At 38.2% G+C, this 22930-nt stretch overlaps 1 protein-coding gene across 7 annotated transcripts in view; it reads right to left on the bottom strand.

Annotated features, from left to right (window-relative positions):
- SLC25A40 (solute carrier family 25 member 40) overlaps positions 1–22930 on the bottom strand; it is a 128016-nt gene that overhangs the window by 81982 nt on the left and 23104 nt on the right. For 5 of the 7 annotated variants that reach the window (XR_009600340.1, XM_042249149.2, XM_027968516.3 and 2 more), the window contains exons 2-5: positions 5313–5381; positions 3894–4014; positions 2215–2274; positions 340–446 (exon numbers count right to left, since the gene is read on the bottom strand). Coding sequence is in view for 6 of the 7 variants with exons in the window: in XM_042249149.2 (XP_042105083.1) it covers positions 340–446; positions 2215–2274; positions 3894–3990 (264 nt within the window). In the remaining variant the exon portion in view is untranslated. Of the gene's footprint in view, positions 1–339; positions 447–2214; positions 2275–3893; positions 4015–5312; positions 5382–8550; positions 10202–22930 lie in introns of those variants that run through there. The other 2 variants (XM_060414587.1, XM_060414588.1) reach the window with 2 other exon arrangements.

The raw sequence follows: 22930 nt of genomic DNA, 5'->3' as shown, positions 1-22930 counted from the left end.
TCATCCTGTTACATGTTAGCAACTGAGAGAGGGTACACAGGGTCTGTCTCTGAATATTTTTCTTAAAATTATGTATGATCTACAAGCATTTCAAAATTTTAAAAGTCTACTCCTTTTTCCCCCATATATAAGAAAGCATAAACAGATGAACATAAAGTTAACAAAGAATTAAAAGTTAAAAAAGTCCTTCCCCTCTCCTGCTTCAATGTCTACCTTTTAACTGTGTGCTAACTACATGATGGACTTTTTACTCTCTTGCAACTGCTGAATCTTTCATATAGAAGAATAAACATAAGAATAAAAAACATGCTGTGATTATAAATAATGTAATCTCTTTACCAATGTTCCCTGGAAACGTCCTGGCTTTTTATACCATGCTTTGTTGCCTTCCTCTTCACAGACACACAGATGATCCATAAGTCCGTTACTATATAGAAAACATTTTCCTAACAAAGAAGATTACAATGGTCAACAATTATTTCAGACAAGTGTATTATTTTTACAGATGATCAAATAAAAAATACCAGGAGCAGGATGAACAAGACACAATTTTGTCTTCACCTTTTAGGATGAAAAAAACAATCTGATTTGTTTAATGACAGCACTGGGCTCTACACTCACAGTGGTGAAAAGCAATTGAATAAGTGACTGGATTCTGTGTGCAGGTCTATAGTCAAAAATGTACACAGAAAAAAATTCTCTTCAGTTATCTGAGGGAATGGAGAGGAAAGATAAGAGGAAAACCTCTTTTGAAAAGACAGTATGGGTGTGCGTCTTCTCTATCTGATCAGAACTCTGTGGTATGTAAGGGAAATTCTGACCAAAATGCATTATGAAACAATGCATATCTGAATCTTAAAAGAGCTCATTACAAGGAAAAAATTATATTAACTATATGAGGTGATGGATGCTGGCTAAACTTATTGTGGTAATCATTTTTCAATATATACATACATGAAATAATTATACTGTACTCCTAAAACTAACACTATGTTCTGTATCAATTACATCTCAACTGAAAAAAGTAGATTATGAAAAAATGTTTTTCATAATCTCAACCCATGCAAATAAAGCTATGCTTTGTCCCTTTCTCTGTATTTTTACTGCTTAATCTAGACACTGGCCAGCTCCCTCCTAATTGACTACAACTTTTTCTAATAATGATTCCTTCCCATTATTGGATTCATTCTTGCTCCCGTAATTGTCTTCCCCACTTAACCATATATAATGCTGTCAGTTTCATAATACACTGGTCTACCTTCAATATACAGGAAACTACTCTGCTTTTCATCCTTTCCTACAATCCACCTATTCTTTCATCTACCTGAATACCTGTTGTTCATTCTGTCTCCCTGATACACATTCAACAGGGTGGAATTTATGTATGAGCTTTTTTACAGTCTGTTTTCTGCTATTTACACACATTTGAAATGACATTATCTTTATAAAAACCGCAAAATATGGATCAAGGAATTGTTATTTTGCCTATCTAATAAAAACATGTAACTAGTCTTCTCAAAGTCCACATAAGCTCTAATGTCCAGCAATTAACCAAGCTGCTTGATAAAATATTGAATTTCCTATTACTATTCAAGCAACAGTTAGATGCCTATTGGAGGAATACTGTAGGATGGACACAGCTCTCGGACTAAAGTAGGAAGCTAGATTCAAGGCCCCTTATAAGTAAAATTCTGTTCTTACTAGTGAGGCATACACTGAAATACAAAATTGTCCTCTTCATTTGCTAGTAGGTTCATCAAAGTGTTACATGTGTTACATATATGCACACATATACACACAGCCTGTTGACTCTTGAACAACATGAGTCTAACTGTGAGGGTCTACTTATACAGATTGTTTTCAATAGTAAATACCACAGTGTTACATGATCTGCAGTTGGCTGAATCCAAGGATGAGGAACTACAAAAACAGAGGAATTATGGACACTGAGGGCCAACTGTAAATTATAGGCAGATTTTCAGCTACACCAATGGTGGGCAACATTAACCTCCTCATTCTTCAAGGGTCAACTGTACTTGTTTTCTGCCTAGACTTCATCAGGTATAACTAAGAAATGAGGAAAATGTTTCCGCATGAAGATAAAGGCATCAGTTTTCAAAAACTGGCAAAAAGAGAATTTTTTTTTTTTTTTCAATGAATGCAGTGACATTTAAAAACCTAACATAACATTTTCAGGATAAGCTGAACACATACCTTTGGGGAATGGGTTGTTTTGGGCTTGGAGTCGAATTTTAACAACATCAAAGGGTGTCACTATGAAGATACATAAAATTTCAATTAACAAGTGATATCTGTAATTTGCATAGATGTTTGTCCAAAGAAAATACACCACATGATACCTATATAATGGTTAAAACTATTTATCATAAAGTGGTTTCAAGTGTTAACATTCTAATTTTTTGCACTTGAATTTTGTTTAAAGAGGACCAACGAGAAAATGTAGTTACTTTTTTCACAGGTACTAAACTCTCATTTCGGAGAAGGCAATGGCACCCCACTCCAGTACTCTTGCCTGGAAGATCCCATGGATGGAGAAGCCTGGTAGGCTACAGTCCATGGAGTCGCTAAGAGTCGGACATGACTAAGCAACTTCACTTTCACTTTTCACTTTCATTCATTGGGGAAGGAAATGGCAACCCACTCCAGTGTTCTTGCCTGGAAAATCTCAGGGACGGGGAAGCCTGGTGGGCTGCCGTCTATGGGGTCGCAGAGTCGGAGACAACTGAAGCAACTCAGCAACAGCAGCAAACTCTCATTTATACTATTTCTACAGCTATAATTCCATTAACATTAAAGCTAAAATACTAGTATTTGTAAGAAAATGTTATCTAAGATAAAAGTGAATGTTCCAAAAGACCACTTAAATATCTAAAGATAACTATGTATTACAAGTAATCAATAATCAAATAATATAAGTCTCCCTATATTAAAGTCTCCCTCTGTTAAATTCACCTGCATCAAATAAAAACCACAGGTATTGAAAATTTGAGTAAGCTAGCCATAACTCTTTCTTGCTATCATATTGTGTTACTGTATATGGGAACAGTGCAGCAAAGGAAAATGGGCATTATGGTCTGAAGTAAAATACTATATTCTAAAGCAATTAGTTTACATTTGTTCTAACCATCTTGGGCTTCCTGGTGGCTCAGACAGTAATGAATCTGCCTGCAATGTAGGAGACCTGGGTTCAACCCCGGGCTCAGGAAGAGCCCATGGAAAAGAAAATGGCAACCCACTCCAATATTCCTGCCTGGAGAATTCCATCGACAGAGAAGCCTGGTGGACTACACTCCATGGGATCACAAAGAGTCAGACACGACTGAGAGATGAACGCCTGCTATCTTATTTAAATAAACTAGCCAACTCGTTCAAATGTTAAACTGGCACCTACTGTGTCATTTGGCTGTGTCTATAAGAAATTCATTTAAAGACAGAGAAATGTAGTCCAGAGAAATTTAAGCAATTCACTAAAAGCAAAGTAAATGATCATCTGAATTTGTTGGTACTGTAAGTTATCCACCTTCTATGTTTTTCATCATGCTCATATTTAACCCCGTATTTTTACTATTTTAAAAAGGATAACAGTCATAAAAGTTTGATATTGACAGAGACCTCAAAGAACTTCAGATCTAAGCCCCTAAATTTAGAGAGGGAAAATTAAGTTCAAAGAGAATAAAGACAATCCCAAAGTACATTCATCCTGAGAACGGCAAAGCAAAGACTAAAATGCTAGTCTCTCGATTCTCTGTCCAGGGCTCTTTCCTGTTATCATGATGAAGCATGAATGATAATATCATCAGTATTTCAGAGTAAAACTCAAGTGGGATCAATAATTCATTCAGATACATAATCTACATCCAACATTATTGTACCCATCAGTGATGTCAGTATAGCTCCAGTGCAAGAGGCGAACATTTGCTGAAGCGGCGTCACTGTTGTAATTGGTGGTCCCTCTGATTCAGGATCCATATCCTTAACTAACAACAGCAAAATCTGTTAAAGAAAAGCAAGATGTAAAATAAAAATGTAACAGAAGATGCCCTCAAAACTAACTGCTAAAAGTTAAATAAACTATAAAAACTAAAACCAGTATAACTATCAAAGCACATCTTGACCAGCAGAAGTATACACATAAGTTCTATACGCAAAGGCACAACACGGTTGTCATTAACAGAACATGTTCTCAGATGTTCCAAAGGTGTAATGTACTTCAGCTAAGCTATGTGAGCAGCATCACATTTGCAAGACAAATCAACAGGGCATTAAGAAAACAGAATCTGGCCATGGGACAGAATGAAAGCAGCTGACCAGTAAGACTCAAAATCAGAATTCGGTCTCATAAGAACCACTCAGATACTTGAATCTAGTAGAGTTATCAGCAAATATAGCACTATTTTTATTGCACTGCAAACACTGCTGCAAAAGTACAAAATAAACCAAAAGCATAACCTTCATAAAAAGCATTATTTAGAAATAAGATAGTGAGAAAGGCAACATATACTCTTTCTGAAAAACTCAACACAAGAGTATAAAATTCACTTATAAACTTACTAAAAAAATAACCATGGGCAACATACAGTATCATCTTTCCAAAGGTCTATGTACACAAAAACGCAAATATGGAGGCAGATTACATCTAACCAAATATGTACAAACATTCAAGTATCTATACATGCATCTTTTTTGAAAGACAAAATAGATTAACACCATTCATAGCTTTTAGTAGCCAACTTTGATGCTTAAAAAATAGATGTATTAATAAATACAGATTGACATTATCATTTTTAATGCTTTCATGGTATTCAATTATATTTATTTCGCCTCTTAGATATTCAGGTTATTGCCAATTTATTAATTCTTTAATTTCATAAACTCTCATATAAATATCTTTATACATACATCTTGTTGTAGTGTCTTTACAATTACTATAGGAGAAAAAGTAAGATTACTAGGCTAAACTAAAAACCTGAGAAAAATTACCAGTGCTTTCCAGAAAGACTGGACCAATTTTTATTTCTATGGAAATATATGAGTTACTGTTAGCCCATAAATTCACCAACACTCTCTCATACTTTTTCTGACCCATTTGAAAGTAGACTGCATACATCATACCCCCTTCATCCTATACACCTCAGAATACTTTCATATAATTGAGGTCCAATTACCAAATTTAGGAAACAATACTGACAGTATTCTAAAGTTCATTTTCCAATTCTGTCAATTATCCCAATTACAACCTTTATAAAAAAGAATGCTTCTATTGTTTCTTTAGGCTTTTAGTATTTACCTACCTGATTTAAGTCTTTTCCTCAACTCTATGTTCCAATATTTTATTGTTTGTAACATCAGTATCTGAAAATCTGTAGTGAAAAAAGAAAGAAACTGTCTTATCTTTTCACACAGGAAACAGATAGCAAACCTAAAGGAAAGGAGTATATAAAAAAACTTTAAAACATAAATCAACTAATATTTATTAACTATTATTATGAAATATTTTATTAAGTACTTTGCAGAATATGAAGAGCACTCCAGAAATATTATCATTAGAGTTATAAAAGTATTATCACACAAAAATCTTCATATTATCCCAGCGAATATACTCTACTTGAAAAGCAGACAATTCTAAACCTGAACATACTGACCCATCTTAGTATCAACAGGAGATGAACCACCAGATTTTGTGACGCTTGGAGGAAATCCAGACTAAAGTAACATGGTAAACATGTGCATGTTGCCACAGTACAGGAGAAGGTAACACTCTGGTCTACAGGACTAAGGTCTTAGCTGCTTCAAGTGAAAGTATGGTGGGAAAAAAGGTGGCAGGGAGGCACACTGTTCTAGAATAAAGGAATCCACTCAAATGCATCCTGGTTTAAATAAGAGAATTTTAAACAGCCAGTTTGAAAGTAACTAAAGAAATCTGAATGTGGTTGCATATCAGATATTTTTAAAGTATTCTTGATTTTGTTTGGTGGATAATGTTATTGTGCGTACATAAGAGGTCTTTTGGAATGATTTTGTTTGCTGCCTACTGTACAATATTACGGACTTCTATCTATAGTCCTTCAGGCACTCTGTTTATTAGATCTGATCTCTTGAATCTGTCAAATTTCCTCTTCTTCAACAAACTATGCAAAGAAATAGAGGAAAACAACAGAAAGGGAAAGATTAGAGTTCTCTTCAAGAAAATCAGAAATATAAAGGAACATTTCATCCAAAGATGGGCACAATAAAAGAAAGAAGTGGTAAAGGCCTAATAGAAGCAGAAGAGATCAAGAAGAGATGCACAGAAGAACTGTACAAAAAAGGTCTCAATGACCCAGATAACCATGATGGTGTGATCATTCACCCAGAGCCAGACACTGTAGAGTGTTAAGTCAAGTGGGCCTCAGGAAGTAATGCTATCAGTAAGGCTAGTGGAGGTGATGGAATTCCAACAAAGCTATTTAAAATCCTAAAAGATGATGCTATCAAAGTGCTGCACTCAATATGTCAGCAAATTTGGAAAACACAGCAGTGGCCATAGGACTGGAAAAGGTTGATCCGCATCCCAATTCCCAAGAAGGGGAGTACTAAAGAATGTTCAAACCACTGGACAATTACACTCATCTCCCATGTTACTAAGGTTACGCTCAAACTCCTCAAAGTTAGACTAGCATCACGTGAACTGAAAACTTCCAGGCATACAAGCTGGATTTAGAAAAGGCAGAGGAACCAGAGACCAAATTGCCAACACTTTCTGGATCATAGAGAAAGCAAGGGAATTCCAGAAAAACATCTACCTCTGTTTCATTGACTATGCTAAAGTCTTTGACTGTGTGGATTGTAACAAACTGTGGAAAGCTCTTAAAGAGAAGGGAATACAAGACCATCTTATCTGTCTCCTGAGAAACCTGCATGTGGGTCAAGATGCAACAGTTAGAACTCTGTATGGAACAACTGACTGGTTCAGGATTGAGAAAGGAGTACAACAAGGCTGTTGTTTACTGTCATCCTGTTTATTTAACTTATACACAGAGCACATCATGAGAAATGCCAGGCTGGGTGAGTTACAAGCTGGAATCAAGATTACCAGGAGAAATATCAACAACCTCAGATAAGCGGATAATACCACTCTAATGAGAGAAAGCAAAGAAGAACTGAAGAACCTCTTCATGAGAGTGAAAGAGGAGAGTGAAAAAGCCAGCTTACAACTAAATATTGAAAAAAAAACTAAGATCATGGCATCTGGTTCCATCACTTCATGGTAAACAGAAGGGGAAAAGATGGAAGCAGTGACAGATTTCCTCTTCTTGGGCTCTATAGTCACTGCAGATGGTGCCTGCAGCTGTGAAATTAGAAGACAACTGCTTCTTGGCAGAAAAGCTATCACAAACCTGTGTTAAAAAGCAAAGACATCACTTTGCAGACAAAGGTCCGTATAGTCAAAGCTATGGTCTTTCCAATAGTCACATATGGTTGTGAAAACTGGACCATAAAGAAGGCAGAGCATTGAAGAATTGATGCTTTTGAACTGTGGTGCTGGAGAAGACTCTTGAGAGTCCCTTGGACAGCAAGGTCAAATCAGTCAATCCTAAAGGAAATCAACCCTGAATATTCATTGGAAAGAATGATGTTGAAGCTCCAATACTTTGGCCATCTGATGCGAAGAGCTGACTCATTGGAAAAGACCCTGATGCTGGGAAGAAATGAGGGCAAGAGAAGAGGGAGACAGAGGATGAGATAGTTGAATGGACAATGGACTGACTCAGTGGATGGACCCAGTGGACATGAGTTTAAGTACGCTCCTGGAGATAGTGAAGGACAGGGAAGCCTGGCATGCTGCAGTCCATGGGCTTGCAAAGCTGGACATGACTGAGCGACTGAACAAGAGAATCAAGTGATAACCTTGGGATTTTGATTTCATCTGCTTGATGATTAGTCTCGCTCAGTGTCTTTTCACACATTGTTGGTCATTTGTACCTTATCTTTGAAAAATGTCTATTAAGGTCTTCTATCCATTTTTAAATCAAATTATTTGGTTTTTAAGCTGTAGGTGCTTCATAAATATTTTGGATACTAGACTCTTAATAGATATATTGTTTGTAAATATTTTTCTCCCATTCTATAGACTGTCCTTTTACTACAGTTTACTGCCTTTGGTGTATAGAAACTTTTCAGTTTAATATACTTTCATTTTTATTGTTGTTTCTCATGTCACATCCAAGAAATCACTGCCAAGATAAATGCTACGAAGCTGCTATCCTGTTTTCTTCTAGGAGTTTTTATATTTGGGGCCTCATGCTTAAACCTTAATCCATTCTGAGTTGATTTTGTATATGGTATAAGAAAAAGGTCAAAGTTCTTAATGTAGCCAAATTTATTGATCTTTTCCTTTACAGATAACACTTTTTTGTGCTTTCTTTAAACAATCTTTCCCTACTCAAATGTCCAAAACATATTCATCTATATTTCTCCCTAAAAGTTTTAAACTTTTGCTATCACCAAATTTTAAATCCTTAATCCATGACTGAGTGACAAAACTTTCACCTTCAATCCATGCAGAAGTATTTTAATAGCATGTGAAGCAGTGATCCAGTTTCACCTTTTTCCATGTTAAAACAGATAACCACTTTACCCAGCTCCAATATTAAATCCCTCTGGGACTTCCCCAGTGGTCCAGTGGTTAAGACTTTGTCTTCCAATGCAGGGGGTACAGGTTCAATTCCTGGTCAGGAAGCAAGGATCCCCTAGGCCTCAGGGCCAAAACATGGAAAGATAAAAGCAATACTGTAACAGACTCCAAAAAGACTTTTAAAATAGTCCATGTCAAAAAATATATATATTAAAAAAAATATTAAATCCCTCCTTTCTCCTTTAAACTGACATACTACTTGGTCAAAACTAAGTTTCATTTCGGTATGGAATTGCTTCTGGTCTCTCTATTCTATTTGCCAACTTATGCATCCTTAAACTGTAGCACACTCTATTATTATTATGTCCTAAGAAGCCCTCCTGTTTGGTAGGGTAAGTCTACCCTCCCTGTTCCTCTTCTTCACAAGTGTCATGCTTCTCTTGGCCCTATGTTCCCTTCAGAGTTTAAAACCCATCTTACCACGTTCCTTGAAAAACCTCTTTGGGATTTTGACTCAAATTGGATTGAATCTACAGATAAAACTGGTGAGGATTTTAACTGTGAATACACTCTATTCTTTTATTTCAGTTCAGTTCAGTCGTTCAGTCGTGTCCGACTCTTTGCGACCCCATGGACTACAGCACGCCAGGCTTCCCTGTCCATCACCAACTCCCAGAGTTTACTCAAACTCATGTCCATCGAGTTGGATGCCATCCAACCATCTCATCCTCGGTCGTCCCCTTCTCTTCTCACCTTCAATCTTTCCCAGCATCAGGGTCTTTTCCAATGAGTCAGTTCTTCCCATCAGGTGGCCAAAGTATTGGAGCTTCATCTTCAGCATCAGTCCTTCCAATGAATATTCAGGACTGATTTCCTTCAGGATTAACTGGTTTGATCTTGCAGTTCAAGGGACTCTCAAGAGTTTTCTCCAACACCACAGATCAAAAGCATCAGTTTTTCGGCACTCATCTTTCTTCATCCAACTCTCACATCCATAGACAATTACTGGAAAAACCATAGCTTTGACTAGACAGAACTTTCTTTCATTTATTCCGATCTTAATGTTGTTCTGAGAAGTTTTAAAATTTGTGCTATAGAGATATTGCATATTTGTGGCAGACCTAGTTCTAGGTACCTGATAATCTCTACTACTAACATAAAACAGTGTCTTCCTTTTAATCACATGTTCTCTGTACAGTTGGGCTTCCCTGATAGCTCATTTAGTAAAGAACCCACCTTCAATGCAGGAGACCCCGGTTCAATCCCTGGGTTAGGAAGATCTGCTGGAGAAGGGATAGGCTACCCACTCCAGTATTCTTGGGCTTCCCTTGTGGCTCAGCTGGTAAAGAATCCGCCCACAATGCAGGAGACCTGGGTTCAATCCCTGGGTTGCAAAGAATCCCTGGAGAAGGGAAAGGCTACCCACTCTAGTATTCTGGTCTGGAGAATTCCATGGACTGTAGTCCATGGGGTCGTAAAGAGTGGGACATGACTGAGTGACTTTCACTTGCTCTGTGCAATTAGAACATGCAACTGATTTTTTTGTCTGTTAAGCATGTACCCAGCCAATCTTGCTAAAATAGAAATCCTTTATTATTTTTAACTGTTGACTTCTAGACTCTCATGAGTTTTTTATGTAAATGTGTATGCTATGCTGTGTTCAGTGGCTCAATCATGTCTGACTCTTTGCAACTCCATAGACTATACCCTGGTTCCTCTGTCAATGGAATTCCAGGCAAGAATACTGGAGTGGGTTGCCATTTCCTCCTCCAGGCAATCTTCCCAACCCCAAGGGGTGAAACCACCTCTTGCATCAGCAGGCAGGTTCTTTACCAGTGTGCCATGTGGGAAGTCCATCAACGTGCATATTTGTCTGCAAACAATGACTGATTTCCATCATTCCTAATCATCATGCTACCATCTTAATTTCCTTTTTGTATAGCTAAAATGTCTAATACAGTCTTAGATAAATAGAGAAAATGAGTATATTTGTTCCATTTCTGAATTTTAAAAGAATTCTTCTAAGGTTACCCATGAGAATGATGTTTGCTCTAGACTTTTTATCCATTTATTTTTAAACGGACATTCTTCACCACATTAAGGAATTTTCTTTCCAATCCTAATCTGCTATAAAGACTTTCTTTTTCTTTCATTCTTTTTTCTATTCCAGTTTTACTAATGTAAAACTGATATAAAATTCGTAAGATTATTATAGTGACTTGATATATATGTATATGCTGTGAAAAAGTACCTTCTATCTAATCAATCAGCACATCCATCACCTCACATATTTAGCGATACTTGTTTTAGTGAAAACATTTAAGTTCTACTTTCTTAGCACATGTCAGTTATACAACACAGTATTATCAATTATAGTCACCATATTTTACATGAGATCTTCAATCTGTATTTCTCTTATAGCTGGAAAATTTCGCCATTTACTAACCTCTCCCTATTTCCTCCACACCCTGGCCCCTGACAACCACTTTTCTACTCTGTTTCTGATTTTTTTAAGAATCCACACACAAGAGGTACTATGCAGTATTTGGGTTTTTCTTTCTGGCTTATTTCACTGGGCATAATGTCAAGGTCCATCAGTGATGTCACAAATGGCAGTATTGCTTCTCCTGGCTGAGTAACATTCTATTTATCTATACCACATCTTATCTTCTCTCTTCACAATTTTACTGAGGATTAATTGACATACAATGAACTGCATATAAGTAAAGCTTACAACGTGAGTTTTGACCACCTGTGAAACTATCACTCATCAACAAAATGAGCATACCGGGCAGGCCCATTAGTGTCCTTCTGCCCCTTTGCCGGCGCTACTTCCCAGCTCCCATGCCTGCACCGATGCAGCTGTGAGCTGCTGTCACTACAGTCTCGTTAGAATTTCTGAAAATTCCACACGAATGGAATCACACAATATGTATTAATTTTCTTTTGGCATCTTTCATTTACCATAAGTGTTCTGACACTCATTTATGTATTGATACTTACTTCCTTTCTATTACTAAGTAGTATCCCACTGTCTAAACATACTACAATTTTTTTATTCATTCCCCGGCTGATAAAAATTTAGGTTGCTTCAAGTTGGGGACTAGTACAAATAAAGGGGCAATGAATTATTCACATATAAATCTTAAATAAATAAGTAGAAATAAAATGGCTAAATCAAACAGCAAATGCATGCTTAAATTCTTAAGAAACTGCAAATGTATTTTCCAAAGCAGTTTTATCATTTTATATTCCCACCAACATGTAAGTTCTGGTTGCTCCATATCCTTAAAACACTTGGTACAGTTATTTTTAAAACCTGTAATCATTTGAATAGCTGAGTAGTGATATCCCAATGTAGTAGTACTTTGCATTTTCCCAAGGAATAATGATGTGCATCTTTTCAAAATATGCATAATTTTATTATTTGTTGAATAGTTGGAAAATTTCACGTATTTTTTTGGTGATGAAAAGGCTATTAATACTTCGTACATAAACAATCACCAACCTTATCACAAAAAAGTAATAGCATATACTAAGCCAAAGAAAGTCTTCCCTGATGGCTCAGACAATAAAAAATCTGCCTGCAATGCAGGAGACCCAGGTTTGATCCCTGAGTTGGGAAGATCCCCAGAAGGGAATGGCTACCCACTCCAATATTCTTGTCTGGAGAATTCCATGGACGGAGGAGACTGGAGGGCTACAGTCCATGGGGTCGCAAACAGTCAGACACAACTGAGAGACCAACACACACAAGCCAAAGAAGAGAAATCCTTACTGAGTTTTATAATTTTTGGCCACTTGAGTCACTACTTGTAACATAAGAGATACAATGCTCTTCACTATATACATGGGTTTCTTGTAGCCACAAGTATTCAATTCCACAAATCACTATAAAATTTTAAATGCATAAATACTCCATTTGGTAGTGGCTACTTCCATGGGGAGTTTTAAACAGGCTATCTAACATTCATCCTTTAGATCGTCCGCAAGTATTAAACTACTCTTCTGCTACTGGGAAAAACAGACACACAATTTACCAAACAATTTACCACAATAAGCCTCATTCTAGTCATGAGACAGGTCTCAATGAACTTAACAGGATTTAAATAAAATATGTTCTCTGACAAACTAGAAAATAACAGAAAGGTATCTGGAAGTCCCTAAATAATGGGAAGCTGAATAACACCCCTCTAAACATCTCATGGATCAAAGTAAAAATTAAAAAGCATTCTTACACTTAATAATGAAGTGCTGAAGGTTTCCTTTTGATATCAAGCACATGATAAGAATATAATTACCACTACCCCTACTTAATGTTTTATTAAAGTTCCTAGCCATCTAGATAAGCAAAAAGTACATATAAACTTTATAAAGAAAAAAAAAATCAGTATTTCCAGATGACATAATTGTGAACACAGAAAACTTAAACGCATCATAGAATTACTAATATTAATAAGTTAGCAATGTTGCTAGCTATAAAAATCAATATGCTAGGCTTCCCTGGTGGCTCAGTGGTAGAGAATCTGCCTGCCAATGCAGGAGAGACAGGTTCAATCCCTGGTTCAGGAAGATCCCACATGCTGCAAGGCAAGCCTGCATGCCACAACTACTGAGCCTGTGCTCTAGAGCCTGGGAGCTGCAACTCCTGAGGCCACCTGCCACAAGTCCTGAAGCCTAAACACTCCAGAGCCTGTGCTCCACGAGAGAAGCCACCACAATGAGAGGCCCATGTACCCCACAACTAGAGAGTAGCCCGTGCTCATCACAACCAGAGAAAAAGCCTGTGCAGCAACAAAGACCCAGCACGGCCAAATAAATAAACGTTATTTTTAAAATTATAAAAAATCATTTCTATATACCTGTAATTCACAGAAAATAAACTTTAAAATAAACAGCACATACTGAGGCATGGAAGAATTTCATGTACTCTGGGGATAAGTTTCACAAAATATTCTCAAGACATCTGTTTAAAAAACATAAAATTTCACCAACTGAAAGGTCTTTCTGGGTGGAGTCCAGATGACAGAGCAGGAGGATGCTGAATTCACATCTTCTCACACCCCGGACACCTACCAGGGCTGCTGAGAGGCCCTGGCCACCTAAGGGACGGGAGGAATCCCCAAGCGACTGGGTAGGATGATGGAGAGAAAGGGGGAAAAGAAAAGTAGAGGTGGGATGGGAGAAGAAACCCTGAGGGGCAGCAGGAGGATGAGAGGGGTCACCACTCAGAGGGGCCCGCCCAAGGAACTAGGATTAGCAGGGATGCAAAGGGAGTTTGGGAGATAGTGGATCAGAGGGGAATGTGTCCAGCATCTCACCCACCCACTCAGCCACTGGCAAGCCTGCTGGGGTCTCAGACCCACCTTCTGGGGTCCCCTCCAGCCTAGAGGGTCCTGAGCCCCCACCCCCGCAAGGGCCTTTTCTAGCTGCTGGGGTCTTCAGCCTAAGCGCCTTCCTCCTCCCCTGGGGCCTTTTCTGGCTTTTTCTGCTGCTGTAGTTTTGTTTTATTTTGTTGTTGTTGTCTTATTTTCATTTCTCCTAAAATATCAAATTTTTTTTTTAATTTTTTATTCTTTCTTACTGTTTTGCTCCTTTTTCTTTGTTGCCTACCCACCCTACCCCACTGTATGGCATACAGGGGTCTCCGTTCCCTGGCCAGGGATTGGGCCTGAGCTCCCATGGTGGGAGCACCAAGTCCAAACCATTAGACCAACAGAGAATCTAGGATCCCAGGGAATGTTAATTGGTGTGAGTTACCCCAGAGGTCTTCATCTCAGCACCAAGACTCAGCTCCATCCAACTGCATGCAAACTCCAGTGCTGGACACTGCCTGCAGGTCAAACAACCAGCAAGGAGAAAACAAAGCCCCTTCCATCCAAAAAAAAAAAAAAAAAAATGAGATGACAAAACAATATGGGACAGATGAAGGAGCAAGGTAAAAACTTACAAGATCAAACAAATGAAGAGTAAATAGGCAATCTACCCAAAAAAGAATTCAGAGTATTGATAATAAAGACAACCTTAAACCTCAAAAGCAGAAGGGAGGCACCGATCAAGAAAACAGAAGAAATGTTTACCAAAGACCTAGAAGAACTAAAGAACAAACAGTGGTGAACAACACAACAACCGACAGAGAAAATACGCTAGAAGGAATTAATAACTGAAGCACAACTGAAGCAGAGAAAGTGAATGAGTGAGTGGGAAGACTGAAGGGTGGAAATAACTGTTGAAGAGCAGAATAAAGAAAAAAAAATGAAAAGAAAGGAGGGGAGTCTCAGAGACCTCTGGGACAACATTAAATGCACCAATATTTAAATTACAGGGATCCCAGGAGAAGAGAAAGATAAAGAGTCTGAGAAAATATTTGAAGAGACTATAGTCAAAAATTTCCCTAACACAGGAAAGGAAATTGTCAACTAAGTCCAGGAAGCACAGAGTCTCATATAGCGTTAAACCCAAGGAGAAACATGCTGAGACACATATTAATCAAACTAACAAAAATTAAATTCAAGGAAAAAAAATATTAAAAGCAGCAAGGGAAAAGCAACAAATAGCACACAAGGGAATCCTCATAAGGTTATCAACTGATTCTTCAACAGAAACTTGCAGGCCAGAAGGGAGTGGTGGAATATATTAAAAGTGATGAAAGAGGAAAGCCTACAACCAAGATTGCTCTATCTAGCAAGGGTTTCATTCAAAAATAATAGAGAAATCAAAACCTTTACAGTCAAGCGAAACTTAACAGAATTCAGCACCAGCAAACCAGTTTAATAACAAATGCTAAAGGACCTTCTCTAAGAAGAAGAAAACTTCTCTAGGAAGAAGAAAAATAACCACAAAAACAAAGCCAAAACAGTTAAGAAAATGATAATAGGAACATACATATTGCTAAGTACCTTGAATGTAAATAGAATGATTGCTCCAACCAAAAGACGCAGACTGGCTGAAGAGATATAAAAACAAAACCTATATATATCCTGTCTATAAGAGACCCACTTTAGACCTTGGGACACATATAAACTGAAAATGAGGAGACAAAAAATTATTCCATGCAAATGGAAATCAAAAGTTGGAGTGGCAATACTCGTATCAGATAACTAGACCTTAAAATAAAGGTTGTTTCAAGAGATAAGGAGGGCCACTACATAATGATCAAGGAATCAATACAAGGAATCAATTACATAATGATCAAGGAATCAATTACAAATATACATGCACCCAACATAGGAGCACCGCAATACATAAGGCATATACTAACAGTCATAGAAGGGGAAATACAACAACACAACAATAGTGGGGAATCTTAACACGCCACTTACACCAATGGACAAACCATGCGGTCAGAAAATAAATTAGGAAACACAAGCTTTAAATGGCACAATAAACCAGTCAGGCTTAACTGATACTTACAGGACATTCTACCCAAAAGTGGCAAAACACACTTTCTTCTCAAGTGCATACAGAACACTCTCCAGGAGAGATCACATCTTCATCCACAAATCAAGTCTTAGTGAATTTAAGAAAACTGAAATCATATCAAGCATCTCTTTTAACCACAATGCTGAGATTAGAAATCAATTATAAGAAAAAAAAAAACCTGCCAAAAAAAAAAACAAACACATGGAGGCTAAGATCTACACTACTAAATGACCAAGAGATCACTAAAAGAAATATCAAAGAGGAAATCAAAAAAACATAGAAACAAACGACAGTGAAAAACACAACTTAAAATCTACAGAACAAAGGAAAAGCAGTCCTAATGGAAATTTGTAGCAACTCAATCTCATCTCAAGAAACAAGGAAAATCTCCAACAAACAATTGGGTGCTTCCCTGGTGGCCCCGTTGGCAAAGAATCTGCCTACAGTGCAGGAGACCTGGGTTCGATTCCTGGGTTGGAAGATCCCCCTGGTGAAGGGCATGGCAACCCACTCCAGTGTCCTTGCCCGGAGAAGCCTGGCAGGCTACAGTCCATTTGGTCGCAAAGAGACACCACTGAGCGACTAACACTTTCACTTTCAACCTTACAACTAAAGCAACTAGACAAAGAAGGGGAAAACCCCTAAAGTTAGCAGAAGGAATAGATCATAAAGACCAAAGCAGAAATAAATAAAATAGAAATAAAGGTCAATAAAATTAAAAGTTGGTTCTTTGGGAAGATCAAGTTGATAAACATTTAGCCAAGGTCATCAAGAAAAAAAGGATAGGATTCAAATCAATAAACTCAGAAATGAAAAAGCAGAAATTACAACTCATGCCATGAAATACATAAGGGACTACTATAAGCAACTGTATGCCAATAAAATGGACAACCTGAAATAAATGTATAAATTTTTAGTAAAGTACTATCTTCCAAGGCTGAACCTGGAAGAAATAGAAAACATAAACAGATCAATCCATAAGTAATGAAGTTGAAGCTATAATTAAAAATCATCCAACAAATAAAAGTCCAGAACAGATGGCTACACAAGCAAATTCTGTTAAATATTTAGGGAGGAGCTAAATACCTATCCTTCCTATACTTCTCAAACACTTCCCAAAAAAACTGCAGAGGGAAGAACACTCCCAAACTGATTCTATGAGGCCACCATCACCCTGATACCAAAACCTGACAAAGATATCACAAAAAAAGAGAAAACTAAAGACCAGTATTGCTGACGAATACAGACACAAAGCTCCTCCATGAAATCCTACCAAACAGAATCCAACAACACATTAAACGGATTATATGCCATGATAAAGTGGGATTTATCCCAAAGCAAAGATTCTTCAATATACACAAAATCCATGTGATATACCAGACTAACAAACTGAAGAATAAAATCCACACGATCATCTCAACAGATTCAGAAAGCATCTGTCAAAATTCAGCACCCATTTATCATAAAAACTCTCCAGGAAATGGGCACAGGGGAACCTACCTCAATACCATAAAGGCCATACTGACAAACCCGCAGCACAGATCATTCTCAGTGGTGAAAAACCAAAAGCATTTCCTCTAAAATTAGGAACAGGACAAGGATATCCACTCTCACCACTTTCATTCAACATAGTTTTGGAAATCCTAGCCACGGCAATCATAGAAGAAAGAGAAATAAAAGGAATACAAATTGGAAAAGAAGAACTAAAACTGTCACCTTTTGCAGATGACATGACACTATACAAAGAAAATTCTAAAGATGCCATGCCCTCCTCCAGGGGATCTTCCCAACCCAGGGATCCAACCCAGGTCTCCTGCATTGCAGGCAGATTCTTTACCGTCTGAGCCAGCAGGGAAGCAGTCAGTAAGTATGGTAAAGCAGTCTCTGATCGAATTCAGGACACCCTACCCCCCAAAACAATACCTATTGAAAATTTCAAGCTGAAAAAGTCTGAGAATATAGCAGAAACAAGAATGTCCCTCTAAACTTCCCTGCCCTGTCCTCTCCTGAAATAAAACCATAGCACTTTCATGTCAGAGGTGCCCTCCCTACATCTCTTCCTCTTATTAATCTGCTAGTGTCAGTTTAACGTTCAGATCCAGCCAAGGACCATAAGAGAGTTGAGGAAAACCTTTTCCGCCCTTTCCACTATTCTTCTACATAGTTTTCTTATTTCCTGGTTTTCTTTTTTTTTTCCAAATGAACCTAAAATAATTCTGTCCACAAAATTTTTAGGATTCCTATTCATATATGCATAGGGTATATATCCGGAAGAGATTACAACTTGTAACCATAGTTTCCTCTATAGAAGGAACTAATTTGGAACTTCATACAACTGAACTTCTAACTTGTGCATATATTACTTTTTAAAAAGTAAAAATCGCTTTTGAGTTTTCTTATTTTAAAAAAAAAAGATGCCATTGGAAAACTACTAGAACCGATCACTGAGTTTGGTTGCAGGATACAAAATTAATGCACAGAAATTCTTGCATTCCGATACACTAATAATGAAAGATCACAAAGAGAAATTAAGGAAACAATCCCAATTATCACTGCAACAAAAACAATAAAACACCTATGGGGCCTCCTTTGCGTTCAGTAGTGAAGAATCCACCTACCAATTCAGGGGCTGCTGTTGCTGCTGCTAAGTCGCTTCAGTCGTGTCCGATTCTGTGAGACCCTGTAGACGGCAGCCCACCAGGCTCCTCCGTCCCTGGGATTCTCCAGGCAAGAACGCTGGAGTGGGTTGCCATTTCCTTCTCCAATGCACACATGCATGCTAAGTCGCTTCAGCTGTGTCCAACTCTGTGCAACCCTATGGACCGCAGCCCTCCAGGCTCCTCCATCCACAGGATTCTCCAGTTAAGGATACTGGAATGGGTCGCCATTGCCTTCTACCAATTGAGGGGATACGGGTTCAATCCCTGTTTATGGGATCCCATAAACAACAACATAAACAACATAATCTAGGATCATACATAGTAATAATCAATCAAAAGACACAGACTGGCTGGGTAGATACAAAAAGAAGACCCAAATATATGCTGTCTACAAGAGACTCACTTCAGACCTAGGGACACTTACAGACTGAAAGTAAGGGGATGGGAGAAAGGTATACTATGCAAATGGAAATCAAAAGAAAGCTGGGGTAGCAATACTCATATCAGACAAAACAGACTTTAAAACAAACACTATTATAAGAAACTAAGGACACTACATAATGATTAGGTATTTGAGGCAAGAATATATAACAATCATAAATATACATATACACCCAACACAGGAACATCTCAACATGTAAAGCAAAAACTAACAACCATAAAGGGAGAAATCGACGGTAACAAGGTAATAGTGGGGGACTTTAACACCACACTTACACCAACGGACAGATAATGGAGACAGAAAATAAATAAGGAAACACAAGCTTTAAATGACATAACAGACCAGACAGATTTAATTGCTATTTATAGGACATTCCATCCAAAAACAGCAGGCTACACATTCATCTCAAATGTACACAGAACATTCTCTAAGACTGACCACATGCTGGGCCACAAGGCGAGCCTTGGTAAATTTAAGAGAAATGAAATCATATCAAGCATCTTTTCTGATCACAACATTATGAAATTAGAAATAAACTATAAGAAAATATCTATAAAAACACAAACAAGTGGTGGCTAAATATGTTACTGAACAATCAATGGATCACTGGAAAAATAAAAAAGGAAATCAAAAAATACCTAGAGATCAATGAAAATGAAAGCACAACAGTAAAAAACCTGTGCGATGCAGCCCAAGAAGGTCTAAGCGGGACGTTTATAATGATACAATTCTACCTCAAGAAACAAGGAAAAAATCTCAAATAAACCACCTCACCTTACACCTACAGATAACAACTTAGTGTAACCTAATGAAGCTATGAGACATGCCGTGTAGGGCCACCCAAGATGGACAGCTCATGGTGGAGAATTCTGACAAAACATAGTCCATGGGAGAAGGGAATGGCAAACCACTGTAGCATTCTTGTCTTGAGAACCCCATGAACAGTATGAAAAGGCAAAAAGATAGGACACTGAAAGATGAACCCACCCTCCCAGGTCAGTAGGTGTCCAATATGCTACTGAAGTAGAGAAATAGTTCCAGAAGGAATGAAGAGGCTGAGCCAAAGTGGAAACAACACCAGCTGCGGATGTGTCTGCTGGTGAAAGTCAAGTCTGATGCTGTAAAGAACCACACTGCATAGGAACCAGAAAGGCTAGGTCTCTAAATCAAGGTAAACTGGAAATAGCCAAACAGGACACGGCAAGAGTGGACACTGACATTTTAGGAATCAGTGAACTAACATGGAGGGGAATGGGCCAGTTTAACTCAGAGGACCATTATATCTACTACTGTGGGCAAGAATCCCTTAGAAGAAATGGAGTAGCCCTCACAGTCAACAAGAGAGTCCAAAATGCAGTACTTGGGTGCAATCTCAAAAACAACAGAATGATCTCGGTTAGTTTCCAAGGCAAACCATTCAGTATCATAGTAATCCAACTCCAACCACTAATGCTAAAGAAGCTGAACGGTTCTATGAAGACCTACAAGACCTTCTAGAACTAACACCAAAAAAGACGTCCTTTTCATCATAGGGGACTGGAATGCAAAAGGAGGAAGTCAAGAGATCCCTGGAGTAACAGGCAAGTTTGGCTTTGGCATACAAAATAAAGCAGGGCACAGGCTAACAGAGTTTTGCCAAGAGAACACACTGGTCATAGCAAACAGCCTTTTCCAACAACCCAAGAGACAACTCTACACATGGACATCACCAGATGGTCAATGCTGAAATTAGATTAATTATATCCTTTGCAGCTGAAGATGGAGAAGCTCTATACAGCCAGTAAAAACAACAATGGGAGCTGACTGTGGCTCAGATAATGAACTCCTTATCGCCAAATTCAGACTTAAAATTGAGAAAACTAGGGAAAACTACAAGGCCATTCAAGAGTGACCTAAATCAAATCCTTTATGATTACACAGTGGAAGTGACAAATAGATTCAAGGAATTAGATTTGATAGAGTGCCTGAAGAACTATGGACAGAGGTTCGTAACACTGTAAAGGAGGTGGTGAACAAAACCATCCCCAAGAAAAAGAAATGCAAAAATGCAAAATGGTTGTCTGAGGAGGGCTTACAAATACCTGAGAAAAGAAGAGAAGCAGAAGACAAAAGGAGAAAAGGAAAGATAAATCCATCTGAATGCAGAGTTCCAAAGGACAGCAAGAAGAGATAATAAAGTCTTAAGCGAACAGTGCAAAGAAAGAGAGGGAAATAACAGAATGGGAAAGACTAGAGATCTCTTCAGGAAACTTAGAGATACCAAGGGAACATTTCATGCAAAGATAGGCACACTAAAGGACAGAAACGGAATGGACCTAACAGAAGCAGAGAGATTAAGAAGAGGTGGCAAGAATACACAGAAGAACTAAAAAAGGTCTTAATGACCTGTACTACCACAATGGTGTGATCACTCACCTAGAGCCAGACATCCTTAACTGTGAAGTCAAATGGGCCTTAGGAAGCATTACTATGAACAAAGCTAGTGGAGGCGATGGAACTCCAGCTGAGTTACTTCACGTCCTAAAGGATGATGCTGTTAAAGTGCTGCACGCTACATGCCGACAAATGTGAAAAACTCAGCAGTGGTCACAGGACTGGAAAAGGTCAGTTTTCCTTCCAATCTCAAGGAAGGACAATGCCAAAGAATGTTCAAACTGCTGCACAACTGCACTCATTTCACATGCTAGCAAGGTAATGCTCAAATCCTTCAAGCTAGGCTTCAACAGTATGTGAACCGAGAACTTCCAGATGTACAAGCCGGATTTAGAAAAGGTAGAGGAACCAGAGATCAAATTGCCAACATTCACTGGGTCATAGAAAAAGCAAGGCAATTACAGAAAAACAACTATTTCTGCTTCACTGACTACACGAAAGTTTTGACTGTGTGGATCACAACAAACTCTGGAAAATTCTGAAAGAGATGGGAATACGAGACCACCTATCTGCCTCCTAAGAAACCTGTATGCAGGTCAAGAAGCAACATTTAGAACCAGACATGGAACATACGACTGGTTCAAAATTGGGAAAGGAATATGTCAAGGCTGTAAATTGTCATCCTGCTTATTTAACTTATATGCAGAGCACATCATGGTAAATGCCAGGCTAGATGAAGGTCAAGGTGGAATCAAGATTGCAAGGAGAAATATCAATGACCTCAGATATGCAGTTGACACCACCCTAATGGCAGAAAGTGAAGAGGAACTAAAAAGGCCTCTTGATGAAGGTGAAAAAGGAGAGTGAAAAAGCTGGCTTAAAACTCAACATTCACGAAACTGAGATCATGGCATCTGGTCCCCTCACTTCCTGGCAAATAGAAGGGGAAAAAATGGAAACAGCAACAGACTATGTTCTTGAGTTCCAAAATCATTGCAGATAGTGACTTCAGCCATGAAATTAAGACACCAGCTCCTTGGAAGACAAGCTATGACAAACCTAGGCAATTTATTAAAAAGCAGAGACATCATTTTGCCAACAAAGGTCTGTATAGTCAAGGCTATGGTTTTTCCAGTAGTCATGTACGGATGTGAGCATTGGACCATAAAGAAAGCTGAGTGCTGAAGAATTGATGCTTTTGAACTGCAGTGCTAGAGAAAGACCCTTGAGAGTCCCTTGGACAGCAATGAAATCAAACCAGTCAATCCTAAAGGAAATCAGCCCTGATTCATTCATTGGACTGATGGTAAAGTTCCAATATTTTGGCCATCTGATGCAAAGAGCTGACCTACTGGAAAAAGACCCTGATGCTGGGAAAGATTGAAGGCAGGAGGAGAT

Source organism: Ovis aries, chromosome 4 (assembly GCF_016772045.2).
Source record: "Ovis aries strain OAR_USU_Benz2616 breed Rambouillet chromosome 4, ARS-UI_Ramb_v3.0, whole genome shotgun sequence".
Classification (NCBI taxonomy): domain Eukaryota; kingdom Metazoa; phylum Chordata; class Mammalia; order Artiodactyla; family Bovidae; genus Ovis; species Ovis aries.
Note: the sequence above shows the minus strand (reverse complement) of the source record. Positions and strands in the feature narration are given on the sequence as shown.